Here is a 27,609-nt window from a genome sequence, read left to right on the forward strand (position 1 = left end):
CCTGCAGGTTACACCTTATTTTTTTTATATTGTGCGTGTTTTGGTTACTTTTATTATTGGATATATATCAGCCATTAGATTCTGCATTTTACACGATTTTTCCTAATATTTTGATTATTTTTATAACTGGATATTATCAGCAAACATAAGACACAAATTTGTACTAGAAGTAAAGTACTTGATTGATTTTCACCTTATCCATATTTGTTGGATTTCATTTGCAGCTTCTAAATCACATTTTAGTAGTTTTGTCCAAACCATGATATAGAGTTGCTCAAATAGAAAAACTAGACATATGATTAGCCAGTGGGTTTGATCTATAGTAAACATTTCAAAACTTAGGTTTATCCCTTCTCTTTTAGTTATTATATCTATCTCCAGAAAATTGTTAAAATAAATGTCAAACTTGGTTTTATTTGTTATAAAATGTTCTCTCTTTCTCATCTCTCCCTTTGATGTAAAAGGGTTTCACATCTTAGTTTGTTTAGGCAACTTTCAACATCTCTCTTGAATTAACATATATGAAAAAGAAGTTGACAAAACTAGTAAAAAGAACTGTGCTGCCTTATGTTTTACATTTTGATGCGGCCATACTCATGATTTATTGACCTGCTTTACATTGTTGACTGTTCCAGCCTTTTACATGTATTTGTTCCTATTTTAACATTTATTTTTATTCTAAGCAAAACATTTTTTCTGCACAGGATCATATTAATGACTGAAGGAAAACAGCACTTTGTTTAACATCCATTTTCTTTCTTGCTGCTATAATATGGTTCATAGGTAAGTGGCATACCACCATGCAGCTTTGGTATTATATTAGATGTTCTTAATTTTCAAACCAGATATGCATTAGAATTAATTATTTTTTAAGAATGTGCCTGTAAACTGAAATTTCAGAACACGTACTGAAGAAATTGCTGAATGTTGCGCATGGGTTTCAAATGCTAATAGACCCTAAAGGTACTCCTAAAATTGCTTATGGTTTTAATACATTTTCGTAGATGATTCCCATTTTATATTAGTATACTTTAATTTGTATATGGATTTATTTATCGCATTTTACTTGTGTCATGGTTGAAAAATGATAAATGTCCTATTATTTGGTTTGATAAATTTGGTTGGGTATTGGCTGAGACATAAGTTGTGAATTGGTTGTTTTTGTTGGAACCGGAGACGATGAAAATATTCAAGTTTTGGGGGAGGTTCTGCCAAAATTTTTCTAAATATTTTGGATAAAACTTAGTGAAAAAATTATAATTAGTGTTATATCTTGTTTCTAAAATTTTGTTTCGGTTTTTCTTATTTACAGGAGTGATGAAATGGTGACCATATGCTATCTTGAGGGCTCAAGAATATTTTGATGCATAGAGACACTAATCTATTTTAGAATTTTTATGTTTTGGTTGAACTTATGCAAGACATATAACTTGTAGAACTAATCAATGTACTCACCAATGTTATTTTGTTTGAAAACAATTTTAGCTAAAAGGATCTTGTTTGACTTATGTATGTTTTTGCATATTATATAGATGTAAATTTGCTTATTAAAATAGTTAATATATTAGTCAATTTAAAAAATAGTTTATTAAACTATGCATGCAATTTGTATTAAAAAAAGTTGTTACAAAATAATTAATTTTCTTTTGTAACTAAAGAAAAAAAATGTTACAAAATCATGTTACATTTTGTAACAAAATTTTTTGATAGGAAAAAATAAATTGTCACGAAAAATACCTTGAAGATCAAATTTTGTTACCACTTTTGTAACGGCTTCTGGTTTTTTGTATCAGAAAAAATTGTTACAAAACATCATATTGAATTGTAACAGTTCCATTTTTCGTTACAAAACTTTTTGTAACGGGACTTACTGCAACGGCCTCTTTTTTTTTGTTACAAAAAATTTTTGTTTCAAAATTTTGACATTTTGTAACAATTTTTTTTGTTACAAATACACTTTTTTCTTGTAGTGGAGGAAGACAGTGAGAAGTTAGGTTAATTTTGCCTTTGTAAAAATAGAAAGGGAAAGAGAATTAGGGATTTAGAAAAAAGTTAAGTTATCTTTAATTTGAAAATAGAATATTCTGTTAAATTAAACGTTTTTGTTACCATAAGGATTTAATTGAAAAAAAAATATTGGTTGAAGGACTCAATTGAAAAGAAAAAATGTATAAGAACCTAATTGAAAATTCAGTGAAATTATAAAAATCGACAGAGTAATTAAACCAATTTTTTATTATATTTTTTTGTTGTCTAACGTATCTTAATCAGACAAATATTAATCTAACGTGAATTTGAGTTTTACTTAAGAATTTGTCTATAATCAATAAATTATTATATGCACAAAATAAGATTTAAACATCCAACACTTATTTAAGAAAGTTAGTAACACTTCTCCATAATATGTGATTTTATAACTACTTTCCAACCAGGTGGATGTCAACACAACCACGATCGAGAGACAAGACTATGGTAAAGTAGAGGAGTAGTGACTTTTCTTTTTTTTTTTTTTTTTTTTAGTTAGTATCGATAATTCGGATGAAACTTTAGAGGTAAAGGGGATTTTAAATATATGAATAGAATTTAGTTACAAATTTTGATAGTAGACTTCTGAGAAAGCCAACAAAGAAGTGGGTAGAAATGCGGCCCCCTCGAAAAAAGAAAGCAAATAGAATAGTGCTGCAAAAGCTTAATGCTAAACTTAGTATATTGGCCCATTAATAACCATGTTGTATTTCAGGAATTAATTAACTATAATTAATTAATATATAGTACTGATATGATTTGCGTGTGGAATCCACAAGTGCCATATTATTATGCAAATATATATATACTAATAAAGTATGGTTTGTTAACATCATAGATAAATAAATAAATAAAGTATGGATTGGGTGGCTCCTTTTTGTTGTCAATATGATTCTAGAGGAGAGGATGCTGATCACATGCATTACATGTGATGAGTTATCATTCATTACTGGAATCAGATTAATTTATTAATACTAAGCATTTTGCTAAGGAGTTTTTTTTTTTTTTTACATTTTTTAAATAATATAAAAATAATTAATATATTTATATCAATAAAAGCTTAAATTTTTTTATATTTTCAATAAAAATTTTCTGTTTTTATATTTTTAACTAACAAGCTAGCTATCTTAACAAAATCCTAATAATAAAGCATTATTTGGATGTTCGGAATTCTATTCGGGACCCAACCATGAATGGAAGGGAAAGGGTGTGGACCTTCCCACCGTTACTCAATTAAGCTTTCAAGATTCTCTTCTTCCATCTTTCTCTAAGTCTATTATTCTAGCTCTTTCTCTCCTTTTCTCTGTCTTTTCTGTTTGTTTTTTTCTTTCTTTTTTTTTCCCGGAGCTAATAATTTGTGCCTATATATAATTCTATGCCTAGAAACTTTGACGGAAAAAATTCGGTGTTGGTTTTTTTAAGGTATTTGTTGGTTTTATTTGACCAAGGTAAAAAATAGATTTCGATGTCAATAGTATTAAACTGAAAAAAAAAAATTACAGTCAGATCAACAGCAACTTTGAAAAATTGAATATATCTTTTTCACCCAAAAAATATTAGAGAAATATTAGAGGGTAATATTTTTTATCAATATTAACCAATTTTTTGGATTAACATTTTATTTTTACATTATTAAGATTTCATATTTAATATTTAAGACTTAGAATTTAGTATTTAGGGTTTAGAATTGGATCAAAAATAATAAATTTTATTGATTATGTAGTATTGTTCAAAAAGTTATTTTAGTAAAACAGTAATAAACATGAAAGAAAAGAAGGGTGTGGCATATAGTTATATTTTTATAAGGAAGGAAGTGTAAGTTTTAAAATAAGTTGGAAAAAACATGTATTTTACTACTTCTTTTATTCCTTAAAATTTTTGTGGAGGGTGAGGATATGCACATGCTTTGTGGGACAAGAATGTAGAATTAAAGGTGACTATATATGCTGTATATATTGTTACATGTTAACTTTGTCAAGATTCATCAGAACATGGTTAAAAGAATCTGAAGTAGATAAAGATAAAAATCCTCATTTCATTCATCAAAAAATTATGATACATGAAAAGGTTACGTTATATATTGGCATCCTCTTTTTTATGATACAGCAAAATTAGTATTGTCGTTGTCAACTTGCTGTTTATGAGGAGCCATTTGTTGTTCATAATTAAAGAGAGAGGAAAAAATAAATTAATGAAGCACGTCAAAAAAAGAAAAAAAGAAATGCACACTATGTAGCTTTTCTTTTGTTTGACTGTTTCCATTAAATGACAAACAAATTCATCGGACTCAAAAAGACGATTATAAGCCTGTCTCCGGAATAAAATAAAAAGAGTAAACTATTAAAATAGTATCCAAAAATTTACAATTTTAATAAAAATAATTTTAAAAAATTTTAATGATAAATAAATTTTTAAAATATTTAAAAATACGATAAAATAAAATAAATATTAAATATATATTTTAAAAAAATTAGAAATAAGATTTTAATATAATTTTTTGTAAATATTATTAAAAAATAAGATCATTTCATCTTTAAAATTTAATAATTTTATATTAAATAATTTTTTTAAAATAATTATTGTGAATAACCAATTTTTTGTTTTTGAAAAAACAATAAAAAAAATCTAAAAATAAAAAAACATTTATATTACACTATTTTTAATGTATATAAAAAAATGTCATTCAATTTTTTTATATGGGAATTTTTGTAAAATTCAAAAATGCTGTTTTTTTTTGGAATGTTACCAAAATATGGGGATAAATTATAAAATTAAAAATTGTTGGAAGAGATTTTTATTTTTTTAATTAAAATAAAAAATCATTAGGGTGAGATTTTTTTTAATTTAAAATTAGAAATTATTATGGATGAGAGTTCTGTTTTTTTTTTTAATTAAAATAAAAAATCGTGGGAGCAAATTTTCTTTTAAAAAAAAAGAATTAATTCAGAAATCGCATGGAATGATTTCTTCAGTGCACCACGCATTCATAAAACGCCAAAAAAATATTATTTTATGATAAAATATATCATCATAAAAAAAATTATTTGTGCATTCATCGCACTTAAAACTAGAATAAATCTCTAAAATGGTTCCTCAAATTGAGCCCGTGCACCAATGTTATCCCTAATTTTTAAAAGGAAAAATTACCAAAAGCATTCATGAAGTTTATGAATGCTGACAAAAGTACCCATAAATTAAGGAAATTAACGATGTACCCATGGAAGATGAGATCCGTATGACAAAAGTATCGAAGCCCTAATTTTTTGTTGATTTTTTAATAAAATTACTAAACTATCTCCATCCTCAACCTCAATTCACTTTTTCAACTTTCCATAATTCAATATGCACCTTTAAAACCCTTGCCATGGAGTCCAAAACTACTCCTACAACAGATGAAATGAACCTTTTATGGTGAAAATTTTGGATATTAACGCAACAGAGGATTGCAACGCCGAGATTAACAAAAGAATCAATCAATACCGATGAAGAATCAGAGAAAGAATCATAAAAGAACAGTTTTTAATAGTTTCAGTTGTTTTCTCCTTTTTTTCTTAATTTGAGGGCTTTCTTTGTGTGAAAGGATTGGTGAAAAAATGGGAAAGAGCTCACCATACTAAATTTATTTGCCAGGAATCGGTCGAAGTCCTCTACCACCACCACTATCATTGATTTTGGCCTGGTCTATTATAGGAGTAGTTTTGGACTCCATGAGACCATGACAAAGGTTTTAAAGGTACAGGTTGGGTTATGAAAAGTTGAAAAAGTGAATTGAGGTTGAGAGTGGGGGTAGTTTGGAAATTTTATTAAAAAATCAACCAAAAAATTAGGGTTTGGATACTTTTGTCATACGAAATCCATCTTCCATAGGTACATCGTTAATTTCCTTAGTTTATGGGTACTTTTGTCAGCATTCGTAAATTTTATGGGTACTCTTGGTAGTTTTTCCTTTTTAAAATGTTCTAATTGCACCCTTTAGATTGAGCTCCGTGCGAAATCCTGGTCCTTCCACCTATTTCCGGCGTGACTCAGCAACCGGAGCGTTGAGCTGGCGGTTTGTGGTTCATGTAGACAGCCTGGAAGGTACTTCCATTGCTTGTTAAGGTTAAGAAGAGGACGGTCAGGGACGGATCTACTCTTGCGGGTGTGGGGCAAGCGCCCCGACTACAATTTGGAATTTTATTGAGTAGTATATAATAATAATATTTATTTGCCCCCACTAAATTATTAAATTTGACCCCACAATAATTTTTTATTCAACTTTCGACACTTAATAGTCAATTTGAGTATTTCATACTAGATGTCCATTATAATGATCAATTTTTAAATTTAAATAAGATTGGTGTTCTTTCTTAGAAATCGACTCGAAAGAATATTATTTATCCATTTGTGTTTCTTCTTTTGAAATTAGCTTTAATTTTTTATAACTACACTAATTGAATGAACTTTTTCAACTATGAATATCATCAAGAGCTAATTGTATGAAAGTTGACTTTTAAATGATTGTTCAACGATATATACAAAAAAAAAAGACATGATTATATTGTCAAAGTTTTTAAATACGAAATATAAAAAATTAAATTTTAAATTACATGTTATTATTTAAATTACTATTTTAGTATTTTAATTTGTAATTAGATATTTTGAAACCTAATCATATTTTATAATAACAAAATATAATTATAACAACAATTATGCTAAGTATACATAAAATAATTATTTGTACAAAATAAATCTTAAAATACAAATTCTGAAATACAAAATACATATTAAAAATAAGTTAAATAATATATGTATTTATTATTATGTTATATATATTTCGCCTCCACTATCAAAATTTTCTGAATCCGTCACTGAGGACGGTACTACCTACCGCAAGGTTTCTTCTTCTACTTCTCTTCCTCTCAAATCTACTTGCTCTTTCTTGCTTGCTTTGTTGATTCGTCCACTTTCTAATCTTGCTAAAAAGTTAATTTGATCCTAGAGACTTGCGATCTAACTAGCTTTTGTAGTATTAATCTGAGATCAAGTGTCATTGTGATAGTTCTAGATGATTGATTATGTTGGTTAGTTTCACCCTAAAAATAGCATCCGACTATATATATAACATACTTAGTTATTGCTTGTAACTACTAAAATAAATGTTAAAGTTGTTCTTAGATATAAACTTTGGTGATGTTACATGTTTAATTATTTTTTATAACTCAGTCCAATTAAATTGGTATAAATTCAATAAAAAAGTGTGTATGTATCACAAATTTTTTTTGGTGCTCTTTTAAGATAGAATTTTTATTGAAGAGCACATAAATTTATTGATGTAATATAAATTTTTTTGTGCATAGCACAAACTTATTTTTACACAGCATAAAATATTTGTACATAGCACATAAATTTTTGTTACGAATATATTTTGTTGATTGGGTAAGTCAATGTTCTAGGCATATAGTCCTTTAAAAATTTTTGTGATGTGTACCAAAATTTTTGTGCTATACACTAAAATTTTTATATTATACATTAAAATTTATGTGCTATGCGTATTTTGTTGGTTGAGTATCAATATTTTAGACATGTAGCCCTTTAAAAAAATTTTTATTGTGTACTAAAATTTATGTGTTCTACATCAAAATTTATGTTATTTACCAACATTTATTGTTTTGTGCATCTTTTGTTGGTTGAACATCAACGTTTTGAGTATGTGATCCTTCAAAATTTCTATGTTGTGTACTAAAATTTTTGTGTTTGCATCAAAAATGATGTGAATTAAAATTTTTGTACTCTAATTTTCTAAACATATATAGGAGAAGAAGATAATGAAGAAGACGACGATAACGACGACGATGATGATAATGAAAAGAAGATGAAGAGAAAAAAGAAGAGGAAGAAAAAATCAATTAAGAGAAGAAGAAGAATAACAATAATGATAATAATAACAATGATGATGACTACGTTGCTAAAGAAGAAATACACAGAAAAAACGCCAAAAAAAACGTTGTTGAAGAAGTACACGGAAAAAACGAAAAAAAAAAAAAAAACACACACGCATACAACAAGCAAACTTGATTGGATTTAATTTAATAAGCTTTTGTATAAACCAAGGAAGCTTATTATAGTTATTAGCACTTAACGAAGTTCTTTAAATATTTGATGTTCATTAGCTAGTAATGATGTCCTTTCAAAAGAAAAAAAAAATAAATAAATTTTTAATCTTTTATTTAGAAGACAAATAAAATACTTATTAAATTAAAATATAAGTAAATTTCTGACTTTTGTAAATGAGATTATGAGAAACATAAATTTCTTTAGCAATAGTTTGAATTTAATACAGAGAAATCTATATGTTCTTTATTTACAAAAGTTAAAAATTTATTTGTAATTAAATTTGGTGATAGAAATTATTTTTCTTTAGATAAAAGATTACGGATCTGTTATTCTGTTTATCATTTCCACTTTGAAAAACCTTTGACGCAAAAGAATTGATGTATACTGTCTGGGATAACACCGAAAAAAAAAATATAGTGAAAAAAAAAAGGAAAAGAAATTATGATTCATGAGTGTAATAATAATAATCACTAGAAGAATTTGCTAAATGTTATCTTAGCTTACACGGAAGGGATTCCATTTCCACAAATATGTTTCATGAAAATCACACAAGCACTTTATGATGAGCCCTACTCTAACACGAATAGGATTAGTGATTGATAATATTTTTTTTGGTGACTAGTCATTAATTGATATATATAGTGATATTAAAAAAAATAAACTTGTTGAAGAGTGCGTGCTGCGTTTGAATCTTATCCTTGTTGTGATAATCACTATATGAGGGTAAAAGGATTTAACCACTAAACTTTTAAGGTGAATTATATACTAAAGATATAAATTTACAAATTTTTTTTTATATAGAATGAAAGAGAAATTAAAAAAATTAGAACTTACATTTTGAATATCAATAAAATAATTAAAAATAATTATAAAATGAATTTATATTCTTTTGCTATACAACCTTAATCTGTATAGTAGAGTGTCCCAATTTTTAATGATGTAGGCATATAAATGTGATGGGTCAGTATTGAAAAATAAAACAAAAGGAAAACAAATTAGAATAGGTTTTAAATTTTGAATATATGACCTTGAACAAGCTATGTAGGAAATATCATTCAATCAAGTGAGTAGTGCAATGTGTTTGAGGAGCGCCTTTATATGCTTCTTTAGTTCTTTTGAATCACATTCACACAATTGTGATTCAATTTTATGATTCACTTTGCACTACTAATAAAGCAAACCAATCATGCATTTGTTGCTGCCCAGGATTGAACTCTCTACTTGAGTACTTGTAACTTTTCATCTTGAGAAAATTATTCAACTTTTTTTTTATACATAATAACTCCAGCTAACTGAAATATCTTGATGAAAAGAGTAGAGATTAGTGTTCTGAGAACTGATTCAATCGAATTAACAGGGAATCAGCCACCAAATCAGTTCGATTCATGGTAAAAACGATTAGAAATAAATCAATCAAAAAATTAGAAAAATTAGTCAAACAACCAGTTAACGGTCGAATCAGTCTGGTTTTTAGCAGTTAATAATCAATTTAAAATAATAAAATGCAAAAAATTCTTTTTTTTTCTAAAAAGATTATATATTATATACATAAATATACGATCATGATAGGTGTACACTAAAATTAACTACTAGTATAAAATATATGTTAGAATATAAATAAACATTAAAAATAAATTAAATAATATATGTATTTATACACAAATATATTAATAATATTAGTAGCTGATTTTAGTGACTAATTTTAGTGTATAAATAATATTTTTGTTGAAACATATTATTCTATTATATACGGTTGAACTTCAGTTAGACCTTTAAACTTCTGACTCTATCAGTTCGATTACTAGGTTAATTTCCAGAACCTTACTTTTAAAGAAAAAAAAAATTGTTTCTCATTCTCAATTCTGATGTTGAAAACTCAAACACCAAAATATTTACTATATTGACCAATACTACATCAATAAAAATCATTCATCAACTAGCTACTTAGCGCTTTACACAACACCAAATTAAAGTAATCGATCAATCAATTCTACGTCACAATATAATGAAAATTCAGGATTCACTATTTTACGTGAAGATTCAGAATCTTTAGCTTTATATATCTCTACTAATCACACGCACAGGGAACATCCCCACATATATGGTTGATCTTGATGTTCGGATATATATCACATATCTTCATTATGGAAAGAAACCTTACTTAATGGAATTTTGATTTAACAGTAAAAGTCAGAACTTGTAATCAGGTAAAGTAGCTATATTTGGTGCTAAATGGACAATATTTTTTGAGGAAATGACCTTCTCTCTCCTCTAATATGTCTAAATGACATTCATCTGATCATCTCCTCCATTTTAAGATTTAAATAATATACTCTTTAAACTGCTTGACTAAAATATCATTTATAATTATTATTATACAAATAAATTAGTAATAATTAGATAGTTAATAATAATAATAATAATAATAATAATAATATAAAGTATACATTTAAATCAATCAAATAATTCTTACTAACTTATATATATCATTTACAATAATTATTGAAAGGTATTTTTGTCAAGTGGACAAAAATGTTTATTTTAATTTTGTAGGAGAATATACATTTTACAATAAAATAGAAAAGACTATTATCTAGACATCTCATAGAAAAAGTGTCTTTTTTTTTCTTGATAGTTGGCCAGTGCTCAGAGAAAAACAAAGGATGCAACAATTTCTTTTGAGAAAGTACATACAAAGCAACACATGCAGGAAGTTGTCATACTTTTTTACACTATTTAACCATTTTTATTTTCTATGTATGAATTGTACATTTTAAAAACTAGGCTCTAAATTGCAATAAGTAGTCGTCATGTATTTTTTCTCTAAAATCTTGTCTCTCTTCTTTCTCTGATATTCCAAAGTTCATTCTCTTTAGTGACAATTCCACCATATTTTCTTTTTTCAATGTTCAGAATGCTGTTTTATTTTGTCTTTGTAGTCCTCTTTATAGATGCTTTATCTTTTATCAATGTTCTTGTTTTCCTTATTTCTAGTAGTCTCATATCATTCAGGGTATCTTTGATGAATTTAATTGACCTTCAAATAAATAATAAGAAATATTTATATCTATTTGTCCTTTAAATAAAAAACATAATACAATTTTTTATTTGATGTCAACTCAGTCTCTGATATCGTGATAAATAAATCCACAAAAAATGAGTTATATCCAACTCTTTAGAGAGAGAGAAAGCGAAGAAAAAGAAAAGAGGGTGAAAGAAAAGGGAAAAAAGAGGAAAAAGAAAAGTGGAAAGAAATAATAGATCAACCTACTTCGAATGACAATTGTTATTGTAATGCATGGCAACCTCTCCCATCAGCCATAGATAATGATAGTTTAAAGTTAAAATATTTCTCAACAAGTCTTTTATTTGGTCTTCAATCAGAATTTTCCCACAAACTATTACAAGAATAATGTACTCACATAAAACAGCACATCAAATTTACTGACTTTATTGGAAATGCTCAATACAGATTGAATATAAAAAGCCCTTTACTTTTTAACAGCTCATAAAACAATACCATCACAACCAAATAATAATAATAATACCTAAACTATTATTGATACATATTCCAACTTTTCTATTAAAAAGAAAAAAGACAACAAAAAGAAACCGGAAAATAGGACAGGCTACACGAATTTCAATTGATAACTATATATCATTTTCACTTAAGTGAGAAAACTAGAATGAATATGCAAGAAAAAAATATGCACAAGAATGACAAGTACAGCAAGCAATACAACACTTGACTTACAGGGCTATGGGGGAAAAAAATAATTACTGAATATTCAAAAAAATACATAAATTCACAACTACAGCTCAAGCTAATTCGGCCCTAGTATATATAAATATGAAAGGAGCAAAATTTTCGTTCCACACACAAAACACATCTCCCATCCCAGTACCCTTCTGTATGAAGCAGAGATTTTCTGCCAAACAGCTACCACTCTTCACTTCAAATTTAAACTGTTAAAGAATAATCCTTTTTTCTTCCCTCTTTTTTTCTCTGCAGCCTGCAGAACCCAAAAAATTGGGTTAAGCCTTGAGTATACTACTCGATCACAAATATTTTATACTGGAAAAAAAAAGAGTAGAACTGATTTGAAATTCCCAATTATCCAATCAGGGAATTTGCATTTTTGAGACTTGCAATAAAAGTTTCAGTTAACTTCACTGGGATATTTGTGTCCAAATTCATTGGTTTTTCAATGTACCACTTTGTCCCAATGGTGAATATTTGAGACCGGAGGGTGTAATATATAAGTTAAGGGAAAAGTTTGTTTACCCTTAAGATGAATAATCTCAAGGTGAGCACAATAGTATCTCTTGCACTGCAAAAAGAACATAAAAATATTATCGGAAAAAAAAATTAAAAATAAATAACCATCAAAAAAACTTGTTACACTACAATCATCAGAAAACACGACACAGGATACTCCTGCGTCTGGCTTGGAGATTAAAAATAAATAAATAAATCCACAGTTCTGAAAGCTTTGTAAGCACCTGAATATATCAGAATTTTGTTCACCTCTTCACTAACAAATCTTTATTGCTCAAGGTTACACCAAGGATTAGGGACCTAAGTCTATTGGGTAGACCTTAAACTTTAGGGTGAGGGAAATCTCATGAAGAGTCATTATATATTCAGTGTTAGGGACTCATTAGTTAATTAGCATAGTTATAAATAAAGGGTACGAGGGACTAGTTATGGTTGATTCATCATTTTAAAATTTGCATCTTGGAGGTTGTGGAACTCCAACTCTTCCACTAACTGTAACTACACATTTACTTGTATCTCCCCAAAATTCTAGCACAATGCTAGGAAGTTTCCCTATTCAATACACACTCCTATTCTATGAGTCTAGTCTTTATGTGGAATCAATTCTAGCATTCAATGCTAGAATATCAAACTTGTTCACAAATTCTCGTGTCACTCAATTGCTTTTGTCCGTTTTTGCAACAACACAACAGAATGAATACTTACCCAGAAACATCTGTTGGAGTGCTTTCTGCTCTTAACAGATGGTCAGTGCCACTTGAACCCATTATAATAAATTCTGAAACATGTCCATATGGAATCATAACCTAAAAAAGGAAGAGCCACGTATGATTAAAATAAATAAATAAATAAATAATTGCTGAACACTAAGATTAATTTTAGAGATTAACAAAAAGGCATGATAAAAATTTTCAAATGATTCTAAGACCCTCCAACAAGACTGCTACAGAATACTTGTCCTTTCAGGGTATTCTATTGGTCAGACCAGTGAGATCACTTGGGCATCGGGGGGAAGGAAAGGAATGGGGTAAAATGTGCACTCACATTGCACTTCCCAGAAAGCTATTGAGATAATAATAATAATAATAATAATAATAATAATAATAATAAGCACACTGCACAAGTAAACTATTACTACCAAGAGTTCACTAAAAGGAAATCTTCCAGGGAGGAATATTTTACTGAATGATCCCAGAATACGTTTTACTTTCTTTACTCATTCAATAATTTTATACAACTTTAACTAGCGGTAACTTTCACACAAAGCATCAAATAATCAAACTTCATACACTGCTGGAAGACGCAAACTTTTCTGTGATGACTACTCCATTTGGTCCACTACATTTGATACTATAACCTTCCTTCTTAACGGTCAATGTGGCTGGTTCCCATATATCAAGATATCCAGTCTGTAATACAAAGCCAAAGTTATTTATGTAACCGTGAATTCTCCAAACATAAGTAAAATAAGTTCCAAAACTCTGCTACATTCAATTACCGAAAGAGAAACTTTATATGAAGCTTGTCCCGCGTAAAAAGCCTTTTCTATGCAACTCTGCATTTCAGGATCTGAAAACAAATAAGAGAATACTTCAGCTATTTTATTTAGGAGGGATCCACAAAATTGCAGCCATAGCACAAAACTGAAATCAAGGAAAACAACACAATACATCCAAAGTAGATATGTTCACTTAGAATTGAGATCAAATTGTTTCCACTTTAGTGTGTCTTTTTGGGACAACACACCACTTAGAATTCAAATAAAATATCATATTATGCACCATAAATATCTGAAGCACAATGACTACCTACAGGTTGAAACTAGCCTCTCTGTTTCACTAACCAAGAAAGGACATCCACACACCAATTCATACAGGTAAAGGTCGCCACCTCTATCGGACATTCCCGGTATCATTAAAGAAAAGCACACTAAGGATAGCTTCATATTTAAGATGCATTATATTAATGCTTTGGTCAGGCTTATAGCTGGATCAACTTTCCCACAACTGTCATGATATTTATTTTCCCACTTTATAGAACACAAATGCAACAAATGATAGACTTTAACTCCTATGCTGCATAAGCATAAGAGATCAATCAAGATAGTCCTTGTAAACATTTGGGAATTCCACCAACCGTGAGTTAGCTTTTTGACCAACAGTCTTAAGATGGCATCAGAGAATAATGCGTGATATTGGATCACTGGCAGATGTTTACTCCAGTAAATGTAACACCCTAGATGTCTAGTTGGGGCCTGGAGGGGTTGGTCAAATCGCACTGTTTAAAGATATGGAGAATATAGCCTTTCTAAAAATTGTCACACATTCGCCCTTAGGTTAAAATATTGATGAACATTACTTTACTTCACTACATTTAACTAAAAGTTCGCTTCAAATACACGATCATACCAAGTGCATAAATGGTAACATCAATCAGCATTCCAAAATAATAATACAGGCACCTACCACAAGTAATCTTTTTGTTTTCATTGGCAAAAACCTTCACAGGTTCTCCCTACATTGAAGAATGCATGAGATTAGTAAATTAATTAAATAACCATGTCACACCAACCCATAAAAAATAAAAAAAGAGGTCAGAATCCATTCACAAAGTACACATTTGAAAGAACTCAATCAGAATCAATTCTCATAGTACCTATATTTCTCAAATTACTTATTAAGCATGGTGTACTATTGCACACAGGGCACAATGACCCATTAAAATCTATAAACTTGCAAATGAAATATAACTATACCAAAACAGCAAATTTTACATATATTGTTGTTTATCCAAAAAAGAACAAGAAAAGAATAAATTCACCAAAAGAGTACTTTTTTTCTTTGATAAAAGAAGAAATCATTAAAATGGAAAGAACTTCATCAAAAGTACATGTGTCCTTGTCATTTAGAAACAAGTGCCAATTGAAAAAAGAGGACATAATGATGAAAAGAGAGGCTATGGAACAGTGCAACAATGTCAAGAGAATTAGGTATTGTCATCACATGGTTCATGGTCATAACCTGATTTTTCTTCATAATTCCCCCTTCATTGGAGCGATTACTCATTGCAATTTCCTTTTGCTGGTACTGCATTATCTCTTTTTTTTTTCAATGCTACTAGTGCACATGGCAAGACCAAAACGGGAAAAAGAAAATTGATATAAAATATATTTATTAATCAACACCCCCCACCCCATATGTATATATTCAGTTGAATCCCTTTAAACAGGTTGAACCACTAAACAGTAGCTTGGCAGGTTTGATATTTGGTCTAGTTTTAACTAATACAACACCCACTAGTCTTTCATTTCTCTTCATTCCATATTCTAATTATTTCCCCACCAATGTGGTTCACCTGCATATGATCCTGGAAAGAAAAACAAAAGTTCGACAACTTTGCTCTTGTAACAAGGCACACAGGACAAGGAGAAAGGATAGACTTAGAAATTAGAATTCAACGTCATCAACACACAAAGAACTAAATATTCCAACATCCATCAGCAATATTGTGAAAGAAATTCAATGATCAATGATCATTACAAGGATAGCCCATTAGCCACTCAAGGATCAAACCCTAGTGACAAAACACCTAAATTGGTCAGTATGATGATCACTGAAAATTACTAGTAGTTTCTACCTTTCACCGAAAATCACATTGATATTCCTAAGTTGGAACACAGTTAATTTGAAGCCACTTTTGAACAGTCTACATCTTTTACATACAAGACAGCCATTATAAGAGACAAAAGTACCTTGCGCTTCCTGTTATCCAAAGGCTGGACTTCAATGGCAAGCAATGTATCAACATCGTCAGCAGTGATAAGATAGTTGGGTTGCTTTGCCCCTGTTTTTGGACAATGGATATGGTTGAGATCATTACATCAGGATGGATGTAAAGGTGAACATAAAAACAAGTAAACAATAGTACAATACCATCGATATAATTAAAGGAACCATCTTCCAAATGTCGAATCCACTGGCACAGTCCAACAAGGGAAACAAAGGCAATGACAAACGGTTAGAACAGACACATCTAATTACAACGTAATGAAAACTCTTAAGAAATAAAGCAATACAAACTCGTTCAAATTATAAGGGGAAAAAAACTAACCTCAAAATTACAACTAGTGGTGCCATTGATGGAGTATCCGCATGCCTGAAGTTCCCTTCCTGGAAAGGCATCCCCAGAAATTTGAAGGCCCTCTATGGCTGGTAAGGGATCATCGTCGGCAGCTGTATTGTGATTTATTCAATTTGAAAATGGTCAACACCAAAGCTCTGAACATTTAGTGAAGTTCAAAAGGATATTAATTATTACCCTCAGAAAATGACGAAGAAGGTTCTTCAAGAACGGGTGGCAAATATGGAGAATACGAGGGAGCAGGTTCATCAACAGCGGTTGTATAAGGCGCATTGCCACTCCAGTTAGCAGATGCTTCTCTCTCACTATTGTTTCCATCTCCATCAGGATCATCCACATCATTGTTGCTCACAGGTTCGCGAAACGTCACCTGTTTGTTAGTTATCTCCTCTCCATAATGTGGAGGATGAGCATCACCTAGGTGGATGGGTACATCATGAGCTGAAGAATTCCTGTAAAATAGACACAATATTTGAGCGTGGATGTCACTGCTGTTACCGATACTGGTCTAAGTCTCAATTAAAAATTCATCATTTCAGCCTCCAAGGAGCTATCTCAGTTCAACTTGAGTGTACACGCTTGTGTGTGTGGCAAATAAGTCAAAACTTATTCTTTTATGTTTGATTCTATGAATACTAAAAATAGTAACCATCAAGTCTTGTTCCACTTGACATGATAGTGTCCTGAAATAAATCATGATTACTTTTGAACTATTAAATCTATTTTAATAGTTTCCACATTTTGCAATACAGAATAAGATGAGATTCAGCCATTTTATCCACAATACGCACTACTTCAACTTTAACTTTTCATTCCTAATCCCATCTCATCGAGTATATCATCCACTCATCCATCAAAATATCCTCATCTACGCAACATCTATCCTCTTTTCTTGTTGGTATTTAACCTCCCACATTCAATCCCATAAAAAATCACTGGTTTAATAGTTGTGCATTACAATTTTCCCTAAAGCTATGCTGGTACATTTTGTTAATCGCAAATACCAAAAGAAAACTGTTAGGAAACCATTTGTAAGACATATTCTTATGTATATAAGAAAGAATTTGAGAGAGGAGGGTAACCAGTCACTGACCTATGCAAGTAATGAAACAACGGTTACTTGAGAGATAAGACATCAGATAGGGGTTAAGCTGAAATACGAGAATACATAGGAGGTTCCCATTTGATGAAGGTTCTGTGTAGTCATTCATTAAGAATTTGGATAGAAGCTCTCAAGCTTTACACAATTGTAAACACAGCATCAGATACTTTTCCCCAATTCCTAGGTTCTTAGAAGACTAGAATACACTTGTTCAGAATCCCTAATTCATTACTATATCCTCTGTTTTCCCCTTTCCTCTCCTAATCCTAATACCAGTCCTTGCACACTCCAACACGTCAACCACCCATCATGCTTCTTAGGGTTTACACATCTTCAATTTCCCATCTTTAATAGTGGACCTGACACACTCAAAACCCTAGTTTCCCATCTAGCACACATCGTGAGACTAGATCTTCAATATGTTCAGTAAGCACATCCAATACCACTATAAAAAGCTAAGGACTAAGATTTCATCCTTGATGTAGTCCTATAAGAACAAGAATCCTTGTTAGTTGTTATTCTACCATGTATTCTCACACGGGTTCTTATTCGGCAATATATTTGATTGCTCAAATCTTAGATATCTGCATCCTATTATTCACCTAGACCTTCCATAAAACCTCAATTACCAGCCTATGATAAGCCATTTCCCAATCAATAAAGATCATATGTAAAGATCCAATACAAAATTATTGCTCTTCACAATTTCAAGAACAGAAATCATACAAGAATTTCCATTTTGTGTAACAAGCTACCACAAAATGCAAAATAACCAGAGGGTACAAGTGCTGCATGTTAACTCAATACTATTCTCCCTCAAACAGAAATTTATTTGAATACTAAACAAATCAGAACCATATTGCTTTCTCAGCAACTTTCGGAATCAAAATTAGCATTTGCTAAGCAATGATCTCCAAAGTGAATTATCACCAATCAGCAGAAAGAAACTCACCTTTTACCTAATGATTAGGAAGTGAGCTAACAAAATTTACATAAAAAACTTCATGCAAGTTGAAACTCTAATCAACCTAGAATCTTAGTTATTGGGCTGATTAAATAAATTAGATCTACTGTTGAGACTAGCATCATGAAGTATTATCTGTTAGCAGTTGTTGACATCACAGAGCAGGCAGATATCCTAATATGAACTAGAATCTACAACTAGCAGGACAGATATATCATATATGCTAATCACCATTCCAAGGATGGAAAGCTTATGCATACAAAACTTCATTTAGGAGAAAAAAAATAGAACTCAGGATCTGCAAGCATGATTTTATGTTTCTACCAGTTATTTCAGGGAACAAAAACAGGAAAATGAGTCAACTAAAACATTCAATGTGTTTAGAGTGTAATAAAATGAAATTGCTTTCATTTACGAATCTAATCTTTTGTTTAAAAGGTAGAAAGTGAAAAAGGAAATGAATTAATTTCCTGAGTTGTGTGCATATGAAATCTTGTGACTTTTTAAAGAATTCGTATGAAAATGATATCATTTGGAAATTTAAGTTATGAAAATACTATTTTAGCCCTCATTATTTTGCATTGCTTTACACAGGCACATTACATAGAAACCACATATGTCCTCTCCAGTTTACACTGACACAAATCATAGCTGTGTCATCTTAATTTGTATATTGTGTTATTTATTTAGGATAAAAAAGTACCACTAAGGTTTAAACATAAATTTTATGGCGCAACTATTCGACCGGCCATGGAATGTTGGACAGTGACGAGCCAACAAAAACATAAGGTTTCGTTTGTTTGCTAAGACGATTTTTTTAAGACACGGTTACATATGGTCACCCACAAGAGACACGTCTTTTGTGTCTCTCCGAAATGTTGAGACACGGTTTTTTTGCTAGAGACACAAATCGGATTATACTTTTGGACAACTTTGTCCTTACTATATTTTCATAATCCCAGAACTGCCCTATACCCATTAACGTATTTCTTCTCCTCTCCTCTCCTCTCCTCTCCTCTCCTCTTCTCTTCTCTTCTCTTCTCTTCTCTTCTCTTCTCTTCTCTTCTCTTCCGGCTGCTGCTGTTGTTTCAACTTAACACCCTCTCTTCTTCTCCCGCTCTCTTCTACTCTTCTCTTTTCCATTTAGCCTCCCTTCTCCAACCTCCACTCTCCATCCCCGTCTTCTTCTCTTCCCTTTTCCTTCTCTACCTCTTCTGTTCTTCCTTCTTCCACCCTCCATCTTCTTCCCTTTGCCCCCATCTTTTCCCCTTCCCTTTTCTTCTTCTATCTCTGTCTTATCTCACACCTCCAGATTCGAGACAACGCTACCTTAGCAGCCTCTTCCATGGGTCTCTATTCTGATTTTATGGTTTCATTTTGATTTTTGAAAAGAAAAAAGTGTTCCAGGAAAAGAGAGAACAAAAATATTGGAACTAATTTAATGAGAATGAATTTGGGTTTTTCTTTTTACCTTTTTTAATCTGATTTTGATCTTTGATGAGTCTGGTTCTTGGTTTTTCAGCTGGAGATTGAAGGAAGTAGTAAGAGGGGACAATGGGTGGATAGAGAAGAGGATAGTAGGCTTTTCTTTAATAAGGAGGTAATATGGACTTTCCAAATTTTTGTGTCTTTGTCCATCTATTTTACCAAACACAATACATAAACACATATTTTATGTCCATGTCTCAAGTGTCTGTGTCTTTGTATCTATGTCTGAGAATGCACACTGACCAAACACAGCCTAATCTTACTGCTGCAGAGATGAGAATGATTCAATTGACACAGTCACATTAAACTAGATAGAATCAAGAATGAAAAAATGAGAATTGGGGCAACACCAGTTATTGAGAAGTTGGTAGAATTTCATCTGTAAGTGTCGTGGACATGTTCGGAGAAGGATTATGGATAGGCCTATTATAATTATAAATAGGCAAAGTTAGTAGATCTAAGAAAGTTTTGGATGAAATTATTAAAAAGGATTTAAGTATAAACAAACAAAATACACATGTTTTATTAAAAGGCATTGTAGCGTCATTTGATTAATGTAGCCAACCCTATTTAGTAGGATCCAGCTTCTTGTTTAAATGTGCATAAGATATATATATAACATGTATGCATGCTATATGCAACTGTATTCACACATGTAATCAATTCATTTTCAAATCATTTCCACATTTTTAACATTCCAAAGACACCCTCACTGTTAGCAATTCAGTAATACCATTTCCCATTGGTTCAGATGATAGCACCATTTAAGAAGACACATCTGTAAAGATTAGTGCCAAACAGGTCGCATATAAATAGTTATCCAGTTGAATCAAATTGCAGACAAGATTGCATGCAAGGACCACATTAACAAAGATGACATGAAAACAGAACCCACCAATACATTCAGTTCAGAGTAGCAGTCTCCATTTGATCAGGCTCACCTGCTTGCATAAGGTGAATATCTCCCCGAATCATCCCCGTCAACATTGGTTGTCACACCACCACCCATGCCAGTCTGTGTGCGGCCAAACATATCCCAATCATTGCCCATGTGAGAATCAACAGAAACCTGAGTCCTTGCTTGGGAGTACAGCTCCTGAGGTACCAGCTCAAGGCCCTTTTTATTCTGATTTAAAAATTTAAATAAAGAATGGAAAATATTTAGAATTTTATGTATGCAAAACAAGGTAAAGGGACAAAAACACAAAAATGAGCATACTGAAGTTGCCAAAGGTGCACCAATTGGGTGAGATGGTGATTGCGTAGCAATATTGGCATTGTTCAAATCCGGACGCCATGGCATCAATTGATATTGTGACTCCTTTAGCTTCGACTGATAAGGAACATATGTAACCAATCGTCAGAAGCCCTTTATGATAACAGGAACCAATATTTTTACATAGCTAGTATCTAGTCCACCTAGATTTTAATACTACTTATATTGAATTAACAGGAATTTAGCGAACCAAAGTACCACTTACCTCAGTGCGAAGAAGTTTTTCCTGCAAATGTTTAAATAAAACCTGCAAAGATGTAGAACAAACTGATTAAATAAAATATTTAGACCCCATCAAAATGAATGGAAGCAAAAGCAAATATATTTATAAGATTTTATTCATTCCACCAAGATTTCCACAGCAATTAGAAACCAAAAATGAAAACAGAACTCCCCGCCCCCCCCCCTTTCCCCCAACAAAAAAAAACCCAAAAAATTGAAAGAAAAATCTTAAAAGTACACATACACCCCATTTATGAAGCCGAATTAAGATTGCATGCCTTGAAGAGGGGGGTGTTTAAAGAAATTGGATTCCATGTAAGTTACCCTTCACTTTTAAAAGTCAAAAGGATGCTCATGTTTGGGTTATTACATAGTTTCCAACAAACAGTACATATGAATCTCGGTATTACTGCAACTTCCACACAATGGTAAAACTAAGCATTTTGGAGGCTTTTCCAAGGATTCAAAGCCTTATCCCACTAAGTAGAATCAGCTACATAAATCAATCAACGCCATTGCTCCCAATCATCTATCATGTCTGAAGTGAGATTGTTCACGCAAATCTCATTTGACCACCTTATGCAAAGTCTTTTTAGGTCTTCTCTACCTCTAACACTAATTCATCTTCCATCTAATCCACCTTTCTCACCTGTGTTCTACCAGTCTTCTCCTTATATGTCCAAATCATCAAAAATGAGATTTCACCATCTTTTCAACAAAAAGTGCTACTCCAACTTTCTCTCTCATCCCCGTTACTTATTTTGTCCATACGCGTATGATCAATTATCCATCGAAGCATCCTCATCTCGGATTACGCTAAACTTATGTTCATGCTTATCCTTTGTCCCAACACTTTGTTCCATATAACTAACTAATCTAATAGCGGTACAATAAAATTTACCCCGTAAGCTTTAAAGGTATTTCTTGTCGGATATAAAATCCAAAGACTCTGCCATTTTGACCAACTTGCTTGAATCTTATAGTATTAGGTTAGTGTTTTTCTACTGTCCACAATAATACAACCAAGATACTTAAATCTCTTTATTTTTAGTATGATGTTTCCTCCAATCTTAACCTTCTAGTGTTAGTGTTTCTCTTCCTCCGCAAAACTTGAACTCCATATATTCTTAGTGCAACTTATTCTCAAGCCACATACATCCAAGCTTGCCTCCATATATATTTTATGTTATGTAATATAGATGCGGTATCCTACCAATATTAAAGTAATACATTATGAATAAGAATGAATAAGAGGAAGCTAATCAAAAGCCTAGCTAAATATCAATTCTTGATTTTTCCCATTTAGTAAGTTAAGAACGACTACACCCTAAAAAAAATCCTATTCAGAAAAAGTTGTTTTCCTCTGTGCAACATCCCCACAAGAGAGAGGAGAGCATTGAAATACATCCAAGTGTCACATTCATAACGACAAGGAAATAGGTCAAACCTGACCTTGACATTGCTAACAATCGACTGGGCATCAACAACAGGCGGCTGCAAGGAGTACTCCGCAAGAAGTGGCATCAAAGATGAAACAAATGTTGTTCGTTCCTGCTGAGCATCCTGGCAAGAAAAGAAAAGGTGTAACCTTCAAAATTCATTCTCAACAAACATAATAGAAAAAGTTACCACCTATGAAGATTCATTCAAAAACATTTGGTGCAACCAAATTACCAGTGCACATTAAACATACACCAATAAAAAGTAGGAAAAATAACCTGCAATGCATATGTAAGACGTATATTTTCCTCAATTATGTCTTGTCGATATGATAAAGCTTTTGACGCTGCATCTACAAGATCTTGCTGCTGCTGATCAAAGGCCTAGCAGCAATATTACAAATAACTTACTTAAGCTTAATCCCCATCAAATATACGGGAGAAGTATGTTAGAAGTTTCACAAGGAATTCAACAAATTTTGTGCATACCAAGCGCATGTATGCAATCCGCTTTTCCAAGACATATTTTTCATTACGTATTTGTGCTTCCTGTCCCACCAAAAAAAAAAACCAAACACCACTTCAGTCTCCATAATGGACAGCAAGGCACCATGAGTTATCAACTTACAGAAAATATTTTACACCGTTTACCTTTACAGAAAAATCTGCAAGATGTTTCCTTAATTGGATGATCTCTTCTTCATGTTCTCGTACCTTGATAGCCAAATCCTAAATAGATTTGCATCATAAATCAAGCACTGACATAAAAAATAAAAGTTTAGAACTAAAGGTGGTACCTGCTTCAGTAAAGTATTAGAGTTATTCATTTCTGCCACTGGCATCAAGCCCTGCTGAGGTGAACCGGATCGGGGATCATAGTCTCCTGGTAGATGCCTATGGCAAAGACAGGTTTCTAAAATTATGCAATTCCTTCTTTAATATTGCATTAATAAATATGATATTACACAGTATCTCGGGCATTAAAATTACACTTGATATTTGATACCACATACCGGCCAGGAGAGACTGAACTTGTAGATGGCGAAGACAACTGTGAAGGGCCAGCATTATCCACAGGTCGCTGATCATTTGGTTGTACTCTATATGTCCCATTTATTTGATTGTTCTCAGAACGATTAACTATTTCACCTCTGGCTGCATCATTTTAAATTTCATTATTGGTGGATCACTAGTTCACCAGTTAATTAAGTTAAAAAGGACGCCCTGTACCATTCATCATATGTTCTAGCGTACTTGATGGAACTGATTGATATGATCTATGACCCTGCTCCTGCAAAGGAGCAACCAAAGGAGATCTTTGATCCACTGCTTCACCTTGCTTCTGTCAAAAGTATAAATTACACTAATGAGACTTTTGAAGTTTTCTTTTAAATTATTGCTTTTAAGGACAACCCCTTGTCTTCCCTCCCTCATTATATTTTCTTCGTCCATCCCCCAACCCAACCCACCAAAAACAAAAATGTGTTATTTTCTCATCATAACTCTCAATCATGTAAAAATATTCTTCATCGAAGCGTATCTGATTATAAAGTTTTCTGAGCACATGGGGTAGGGGAATAAATTAACACTTCCTCAAACAGACGTCTGGATTCTACAAATATAATAACGACTTCAGCATAGTATCAACTTTTATCTCAAACAACCATTGTTAATGACAATTTCACATTGTTGCCGTGTGGTCAAATGACATAACCATTTCACGTCCAAAAAACAACCACTGGCTATTTTTAGTCCATCTCATGAAGTGACGATTTTTTTTTTTTTTTGATAAAAGGAGAATTGAATTATTATTAGTAAAATGGTAGTCAATCCGGGATAGCAATGCAAAGTGGCCAACTCCAAATCGTATTGCAAACAGCAGAATGACCACAATAGCAAAGACAAGTAGACAATAAAACACTAAATAATTTCTAAATTCTAATTCTAACACACAGAATAAGTCTTCAAAACTTGAAATAAATTGTCAACACTTACAGCATTAAAGACATAATCATCATTGATAAGACATAAGAATATTAAAAACAATAATAAAGGTAACAAGTGTACTAAAAAAAACCACAAAGGTGGCAGCAGACATAAAATAAGTAAATAAATTCCTCCAAGGTGCCAGACAAGCCAATACCACAGTACCCATAAACAAAACAAGAGTACTGAAAAAACCACCGTAAAAAGTCTATTTTCTACAAAGCCATAACTAAGGTGAGTGCTATGGTGCCTTTAACATTGTGCCTAAGTTACTAAAAAAAGTAAATAGATAATATTTAATAAATTTTAAATAATTTACTTTTTATTTTAAACATTTTACATTGTACTTTAAAAGGTAAGTTAGGCAATTTAGGCACCACAACAAAGGCACCATAGAATTCACCATTAATATGTAATACGTCAAACATAAAGCATTTCAGAACTTACATATCTTTCTAGTTCTTGAATTTTGTTCAAGAGTTCAGCCCTGAGCCGATTATTCTCTTCCACCTGTCCAAAGTACCAAGTTGCATCTTCAATGTCCTATCTAAAATGATATGATATGATATGATATGACATGAGAGATGCCAGTATACGACCATTTCATTATACCAAAGTAAACCTACAACTACAATGGTGTGCAAGAGTATTTTTTCCGCCAACAGTAATCTTAATAAAGCTTCCAAATAGTCTCTTTCTCTTTTTATTTGCTTAACGTTTTCACGCAATATACGTGCCAAGCAAGTACTACAAAACATAATAACAAGATTAATCGAGCTAGAATGAAAATTTTTCCAAGAACTTCAACTATGATATGAGGCAACACAATTAAATCATACAACTACTTATGCTAATGATAACGAACATGTATACACCATCCAATCAACCATACTTGGATAAAGGGTCACAATACTAGTATTGAAACTTAAAACCAATTACCTGCTGCTTAATGGTGGCCTCAGCAGCTTCAACAGCCTTCATGACCTGATACAAGTTATCACTGTTGTTAGCATCGAAGTGAGATTGATCATGCACTTGCTGATGTTGACCATGTTGGTTATTAATCCGCAAAGCTGAGAAGTTCTCAGCCAATTTCCTATCATAACCATTCTCCATAACCCTTCTTCTTCTTCTCCAATTGAAAATCACACAAAAACCATAAACACCCCCCGGAAATGAATCACCAATTATTTCATGTTTCTAGACAGCAAACTAGCTAGGGTTCCAAAAAAGGAAAAAGTTTTCTAATCTTCACAAGCACCCCACCATTTCAAATTCACTATTGAACCCTCAATCAACCCCACAACCGCAACAAAATCCGTTGTTTTCAGCTACTCAATAACCGATTCTTCCACCAAATCAAAATTTGGAAATTTACATCAACCAATGAAGGAAAAAATTAAAAGATAAGAAAAAAAAATCAATTCTCTGGAGAGGACTTTCAGAGCGAAAATGGGAGCTGGGAAACGAGAGAGAAAAGGGGGATGAGAGTGAAGATTCGAATTTGGGGATCAATTGCTTTAAAATTTAGTAATGGGAAGACTTTTGAAAAGTTTTGAAACCCTAAAATAAGCCCCAAAAAGAAGAAAGAAAAAGAAACACGCGGATAAAGAAGGAGGTAAAAAATTAGGAAGCAAAATAATGCAGAAAAAAAGAGAAGAGGGGTTTGAAAGGGGAAATGAAGGAGAAAAAGAGTGATGAATATGAATGTGTGTGTGTGTGTGTGTGTGGCAGTGTAATGTGGTCAAGTGCGCGTAAGAGTCTTTGCCTTTGGTCATAACGTTTTATGTCTTAGGATTCATTCATTCCTACTTTCCTAGGATTAGGAATTCTGGTCGGAAAATATTTGGTTTCGTTAAAGAATTTAATTTTTATATATTTGAAGGAGTTTTAACTTTTATAATAGAAATACCAGAAAGTTTCGTGGCCAATTTTTTAAAAATATTTTTAGAATTTAATTTTGATACATTAACGTTGTAAAATATTTTATAAAATCGTGTAATCATAATTGTTCTTTTGATTATTATGCACGCGATCAATTTAAAAATTAATTATTTTTGCTAAGGTGACATTATATGATTGAATGCACGTGTAAAATAATTTTATGTCAATATATTAAAATTGGATTCATATTTTTATTATATATAATTTATAAAAAATATTGTTTTACTTAAAATATACCAAAATTAATTTTTTACTTGAAATAAATAAATACTTTTTATTTTTTATTTTTTATTTTGCAATCCACAACCGTAATTAATGACTTGGTTGGTTTTTATTTTTATTGTTGTATTTACTTTTAATATTTTTTATTATTTTACAAAATCTAAAAAGTAAAAATATTAAAAATTAAAACAAAAGTCAAATTAGAGTCTAATTCTTCAATTAAGGAGTATACCTATAGCTGCGAAAAAATATTAAATTTAAGGAACTATCAATTATATTAATCTGATGTAAAGAGGCATAATCACAGACAATTCTTAGCTTCTTGCAAAGCTAGAGTTTAAACATGGAAAGTTATTTTAGAAAAGAACGGTATCATTTATTATTTCAGATATCAAAATTATAGATTTTTCTATATTTAATATTTCA

The 27,609-nt window shown here is 31.3% G+C and overlaps 1 protein-coding gene across 3 annotated transcripts; it reads right to left on the reverse strand.

Annotated features, from left to right (window-relative positions):
- Positions 1–11,741: 11,741 nt before the first annotated feature.
- On the reverse strand, positions 11,742–26,865 carry LOC112780008 (uncharacterized). Of its 3 annotated transcripts, none has more exons than XM_025824357.3 (22): positions 25,957–26,865; positions 25,465–25,527; positions 24,262–24,373; positions 24,045–24,186; positions 23,829–23,925; positions 23,683–23,760; positions 23,521–23,580; positions 23,311–23,415; positions 23,045–23,155; positions 21,576–21,617; positions 21,314–21,427; positions 21,036–21,220; positions 16,718–16,992; positions 16,511–16,632; positions 16,333–16,375; positions 16,152–16,243; positions 14,866–14,914; positions 13,899–13,969; positions 13,690–13,809; positions 13,106–13,206; positions 12,407–12,452; positions 11,742–12,134 (listed from the first exon to the last, which is right to left on the reverse strand). In XM_025824357.3, exons 1-22 carry the CDS (start codon positions 26,131–26,133, stop codon positions 12,072–12,074), a joined length of 2,268 nt encoding a protein of 755 aa, XP_025680142.1. In that variant the 5' UTR covers positions 26,134–26,865; the 3' UTR covers positions 11,742–12,071. The 3 variants fall into 3 exon arrangements, with proteins under 3 accessions (XP_025680142.1, XP_072085108.1, XP_072085107.1); XM_072229007.1 differs by having other exon boundaries at positions 24,286–24,373; positions 25,957–26,810; XM_072229006.1 differs by having other exon boundaries at positions 23,683–23,745; positions 25,957–26,810.
- Between the last annotated feature and the right edge of the window lie 744 nt (positions 26,866–27,609).

Source organism: Arachis hypogaea, chromosome 19 (assembly GCF_003086295.3).
Source record: "Arachis hypogaea cultivar Tifrunner chromosome 19, arahy.Tifrunner.gnm2.J5K5, whole genome shotgun sequence".
NCBI lineage: Eukaryota > Viridiplantae > Streptophyta > Magnoliopsida > Fabales > Fabaceae > Arachis > Arachis hypogaea.

What these genes read in the sequence shown, in the direction of transcription:
- LOC112780008 (XM_025824357.3), bottom strand. Translation starts at nt 26,133, where the DNA reads ATGGAGAATGGTTATGATAGGAAATTGGCTGAGAACTTCTCAGCTTTG. An exon ending in TTGCAGATTTTTCTGTAAAG is followed by an intron (nt 23,581 to 23,682) that starts GTAAACGGTGTA and finishes TTGGTGGGACAG; the next exon opens with GAAGCACAAATACGTAATGA. An exon ending in CGATTGTTAGCAATGTCAAG is followed by an intron (nt 21,618 to 23,044) that starts GTCAGGTTTGAC and finishes ACATCTTTGCAG; the next exon opens with GTTTTATTTAAACATTTGCA.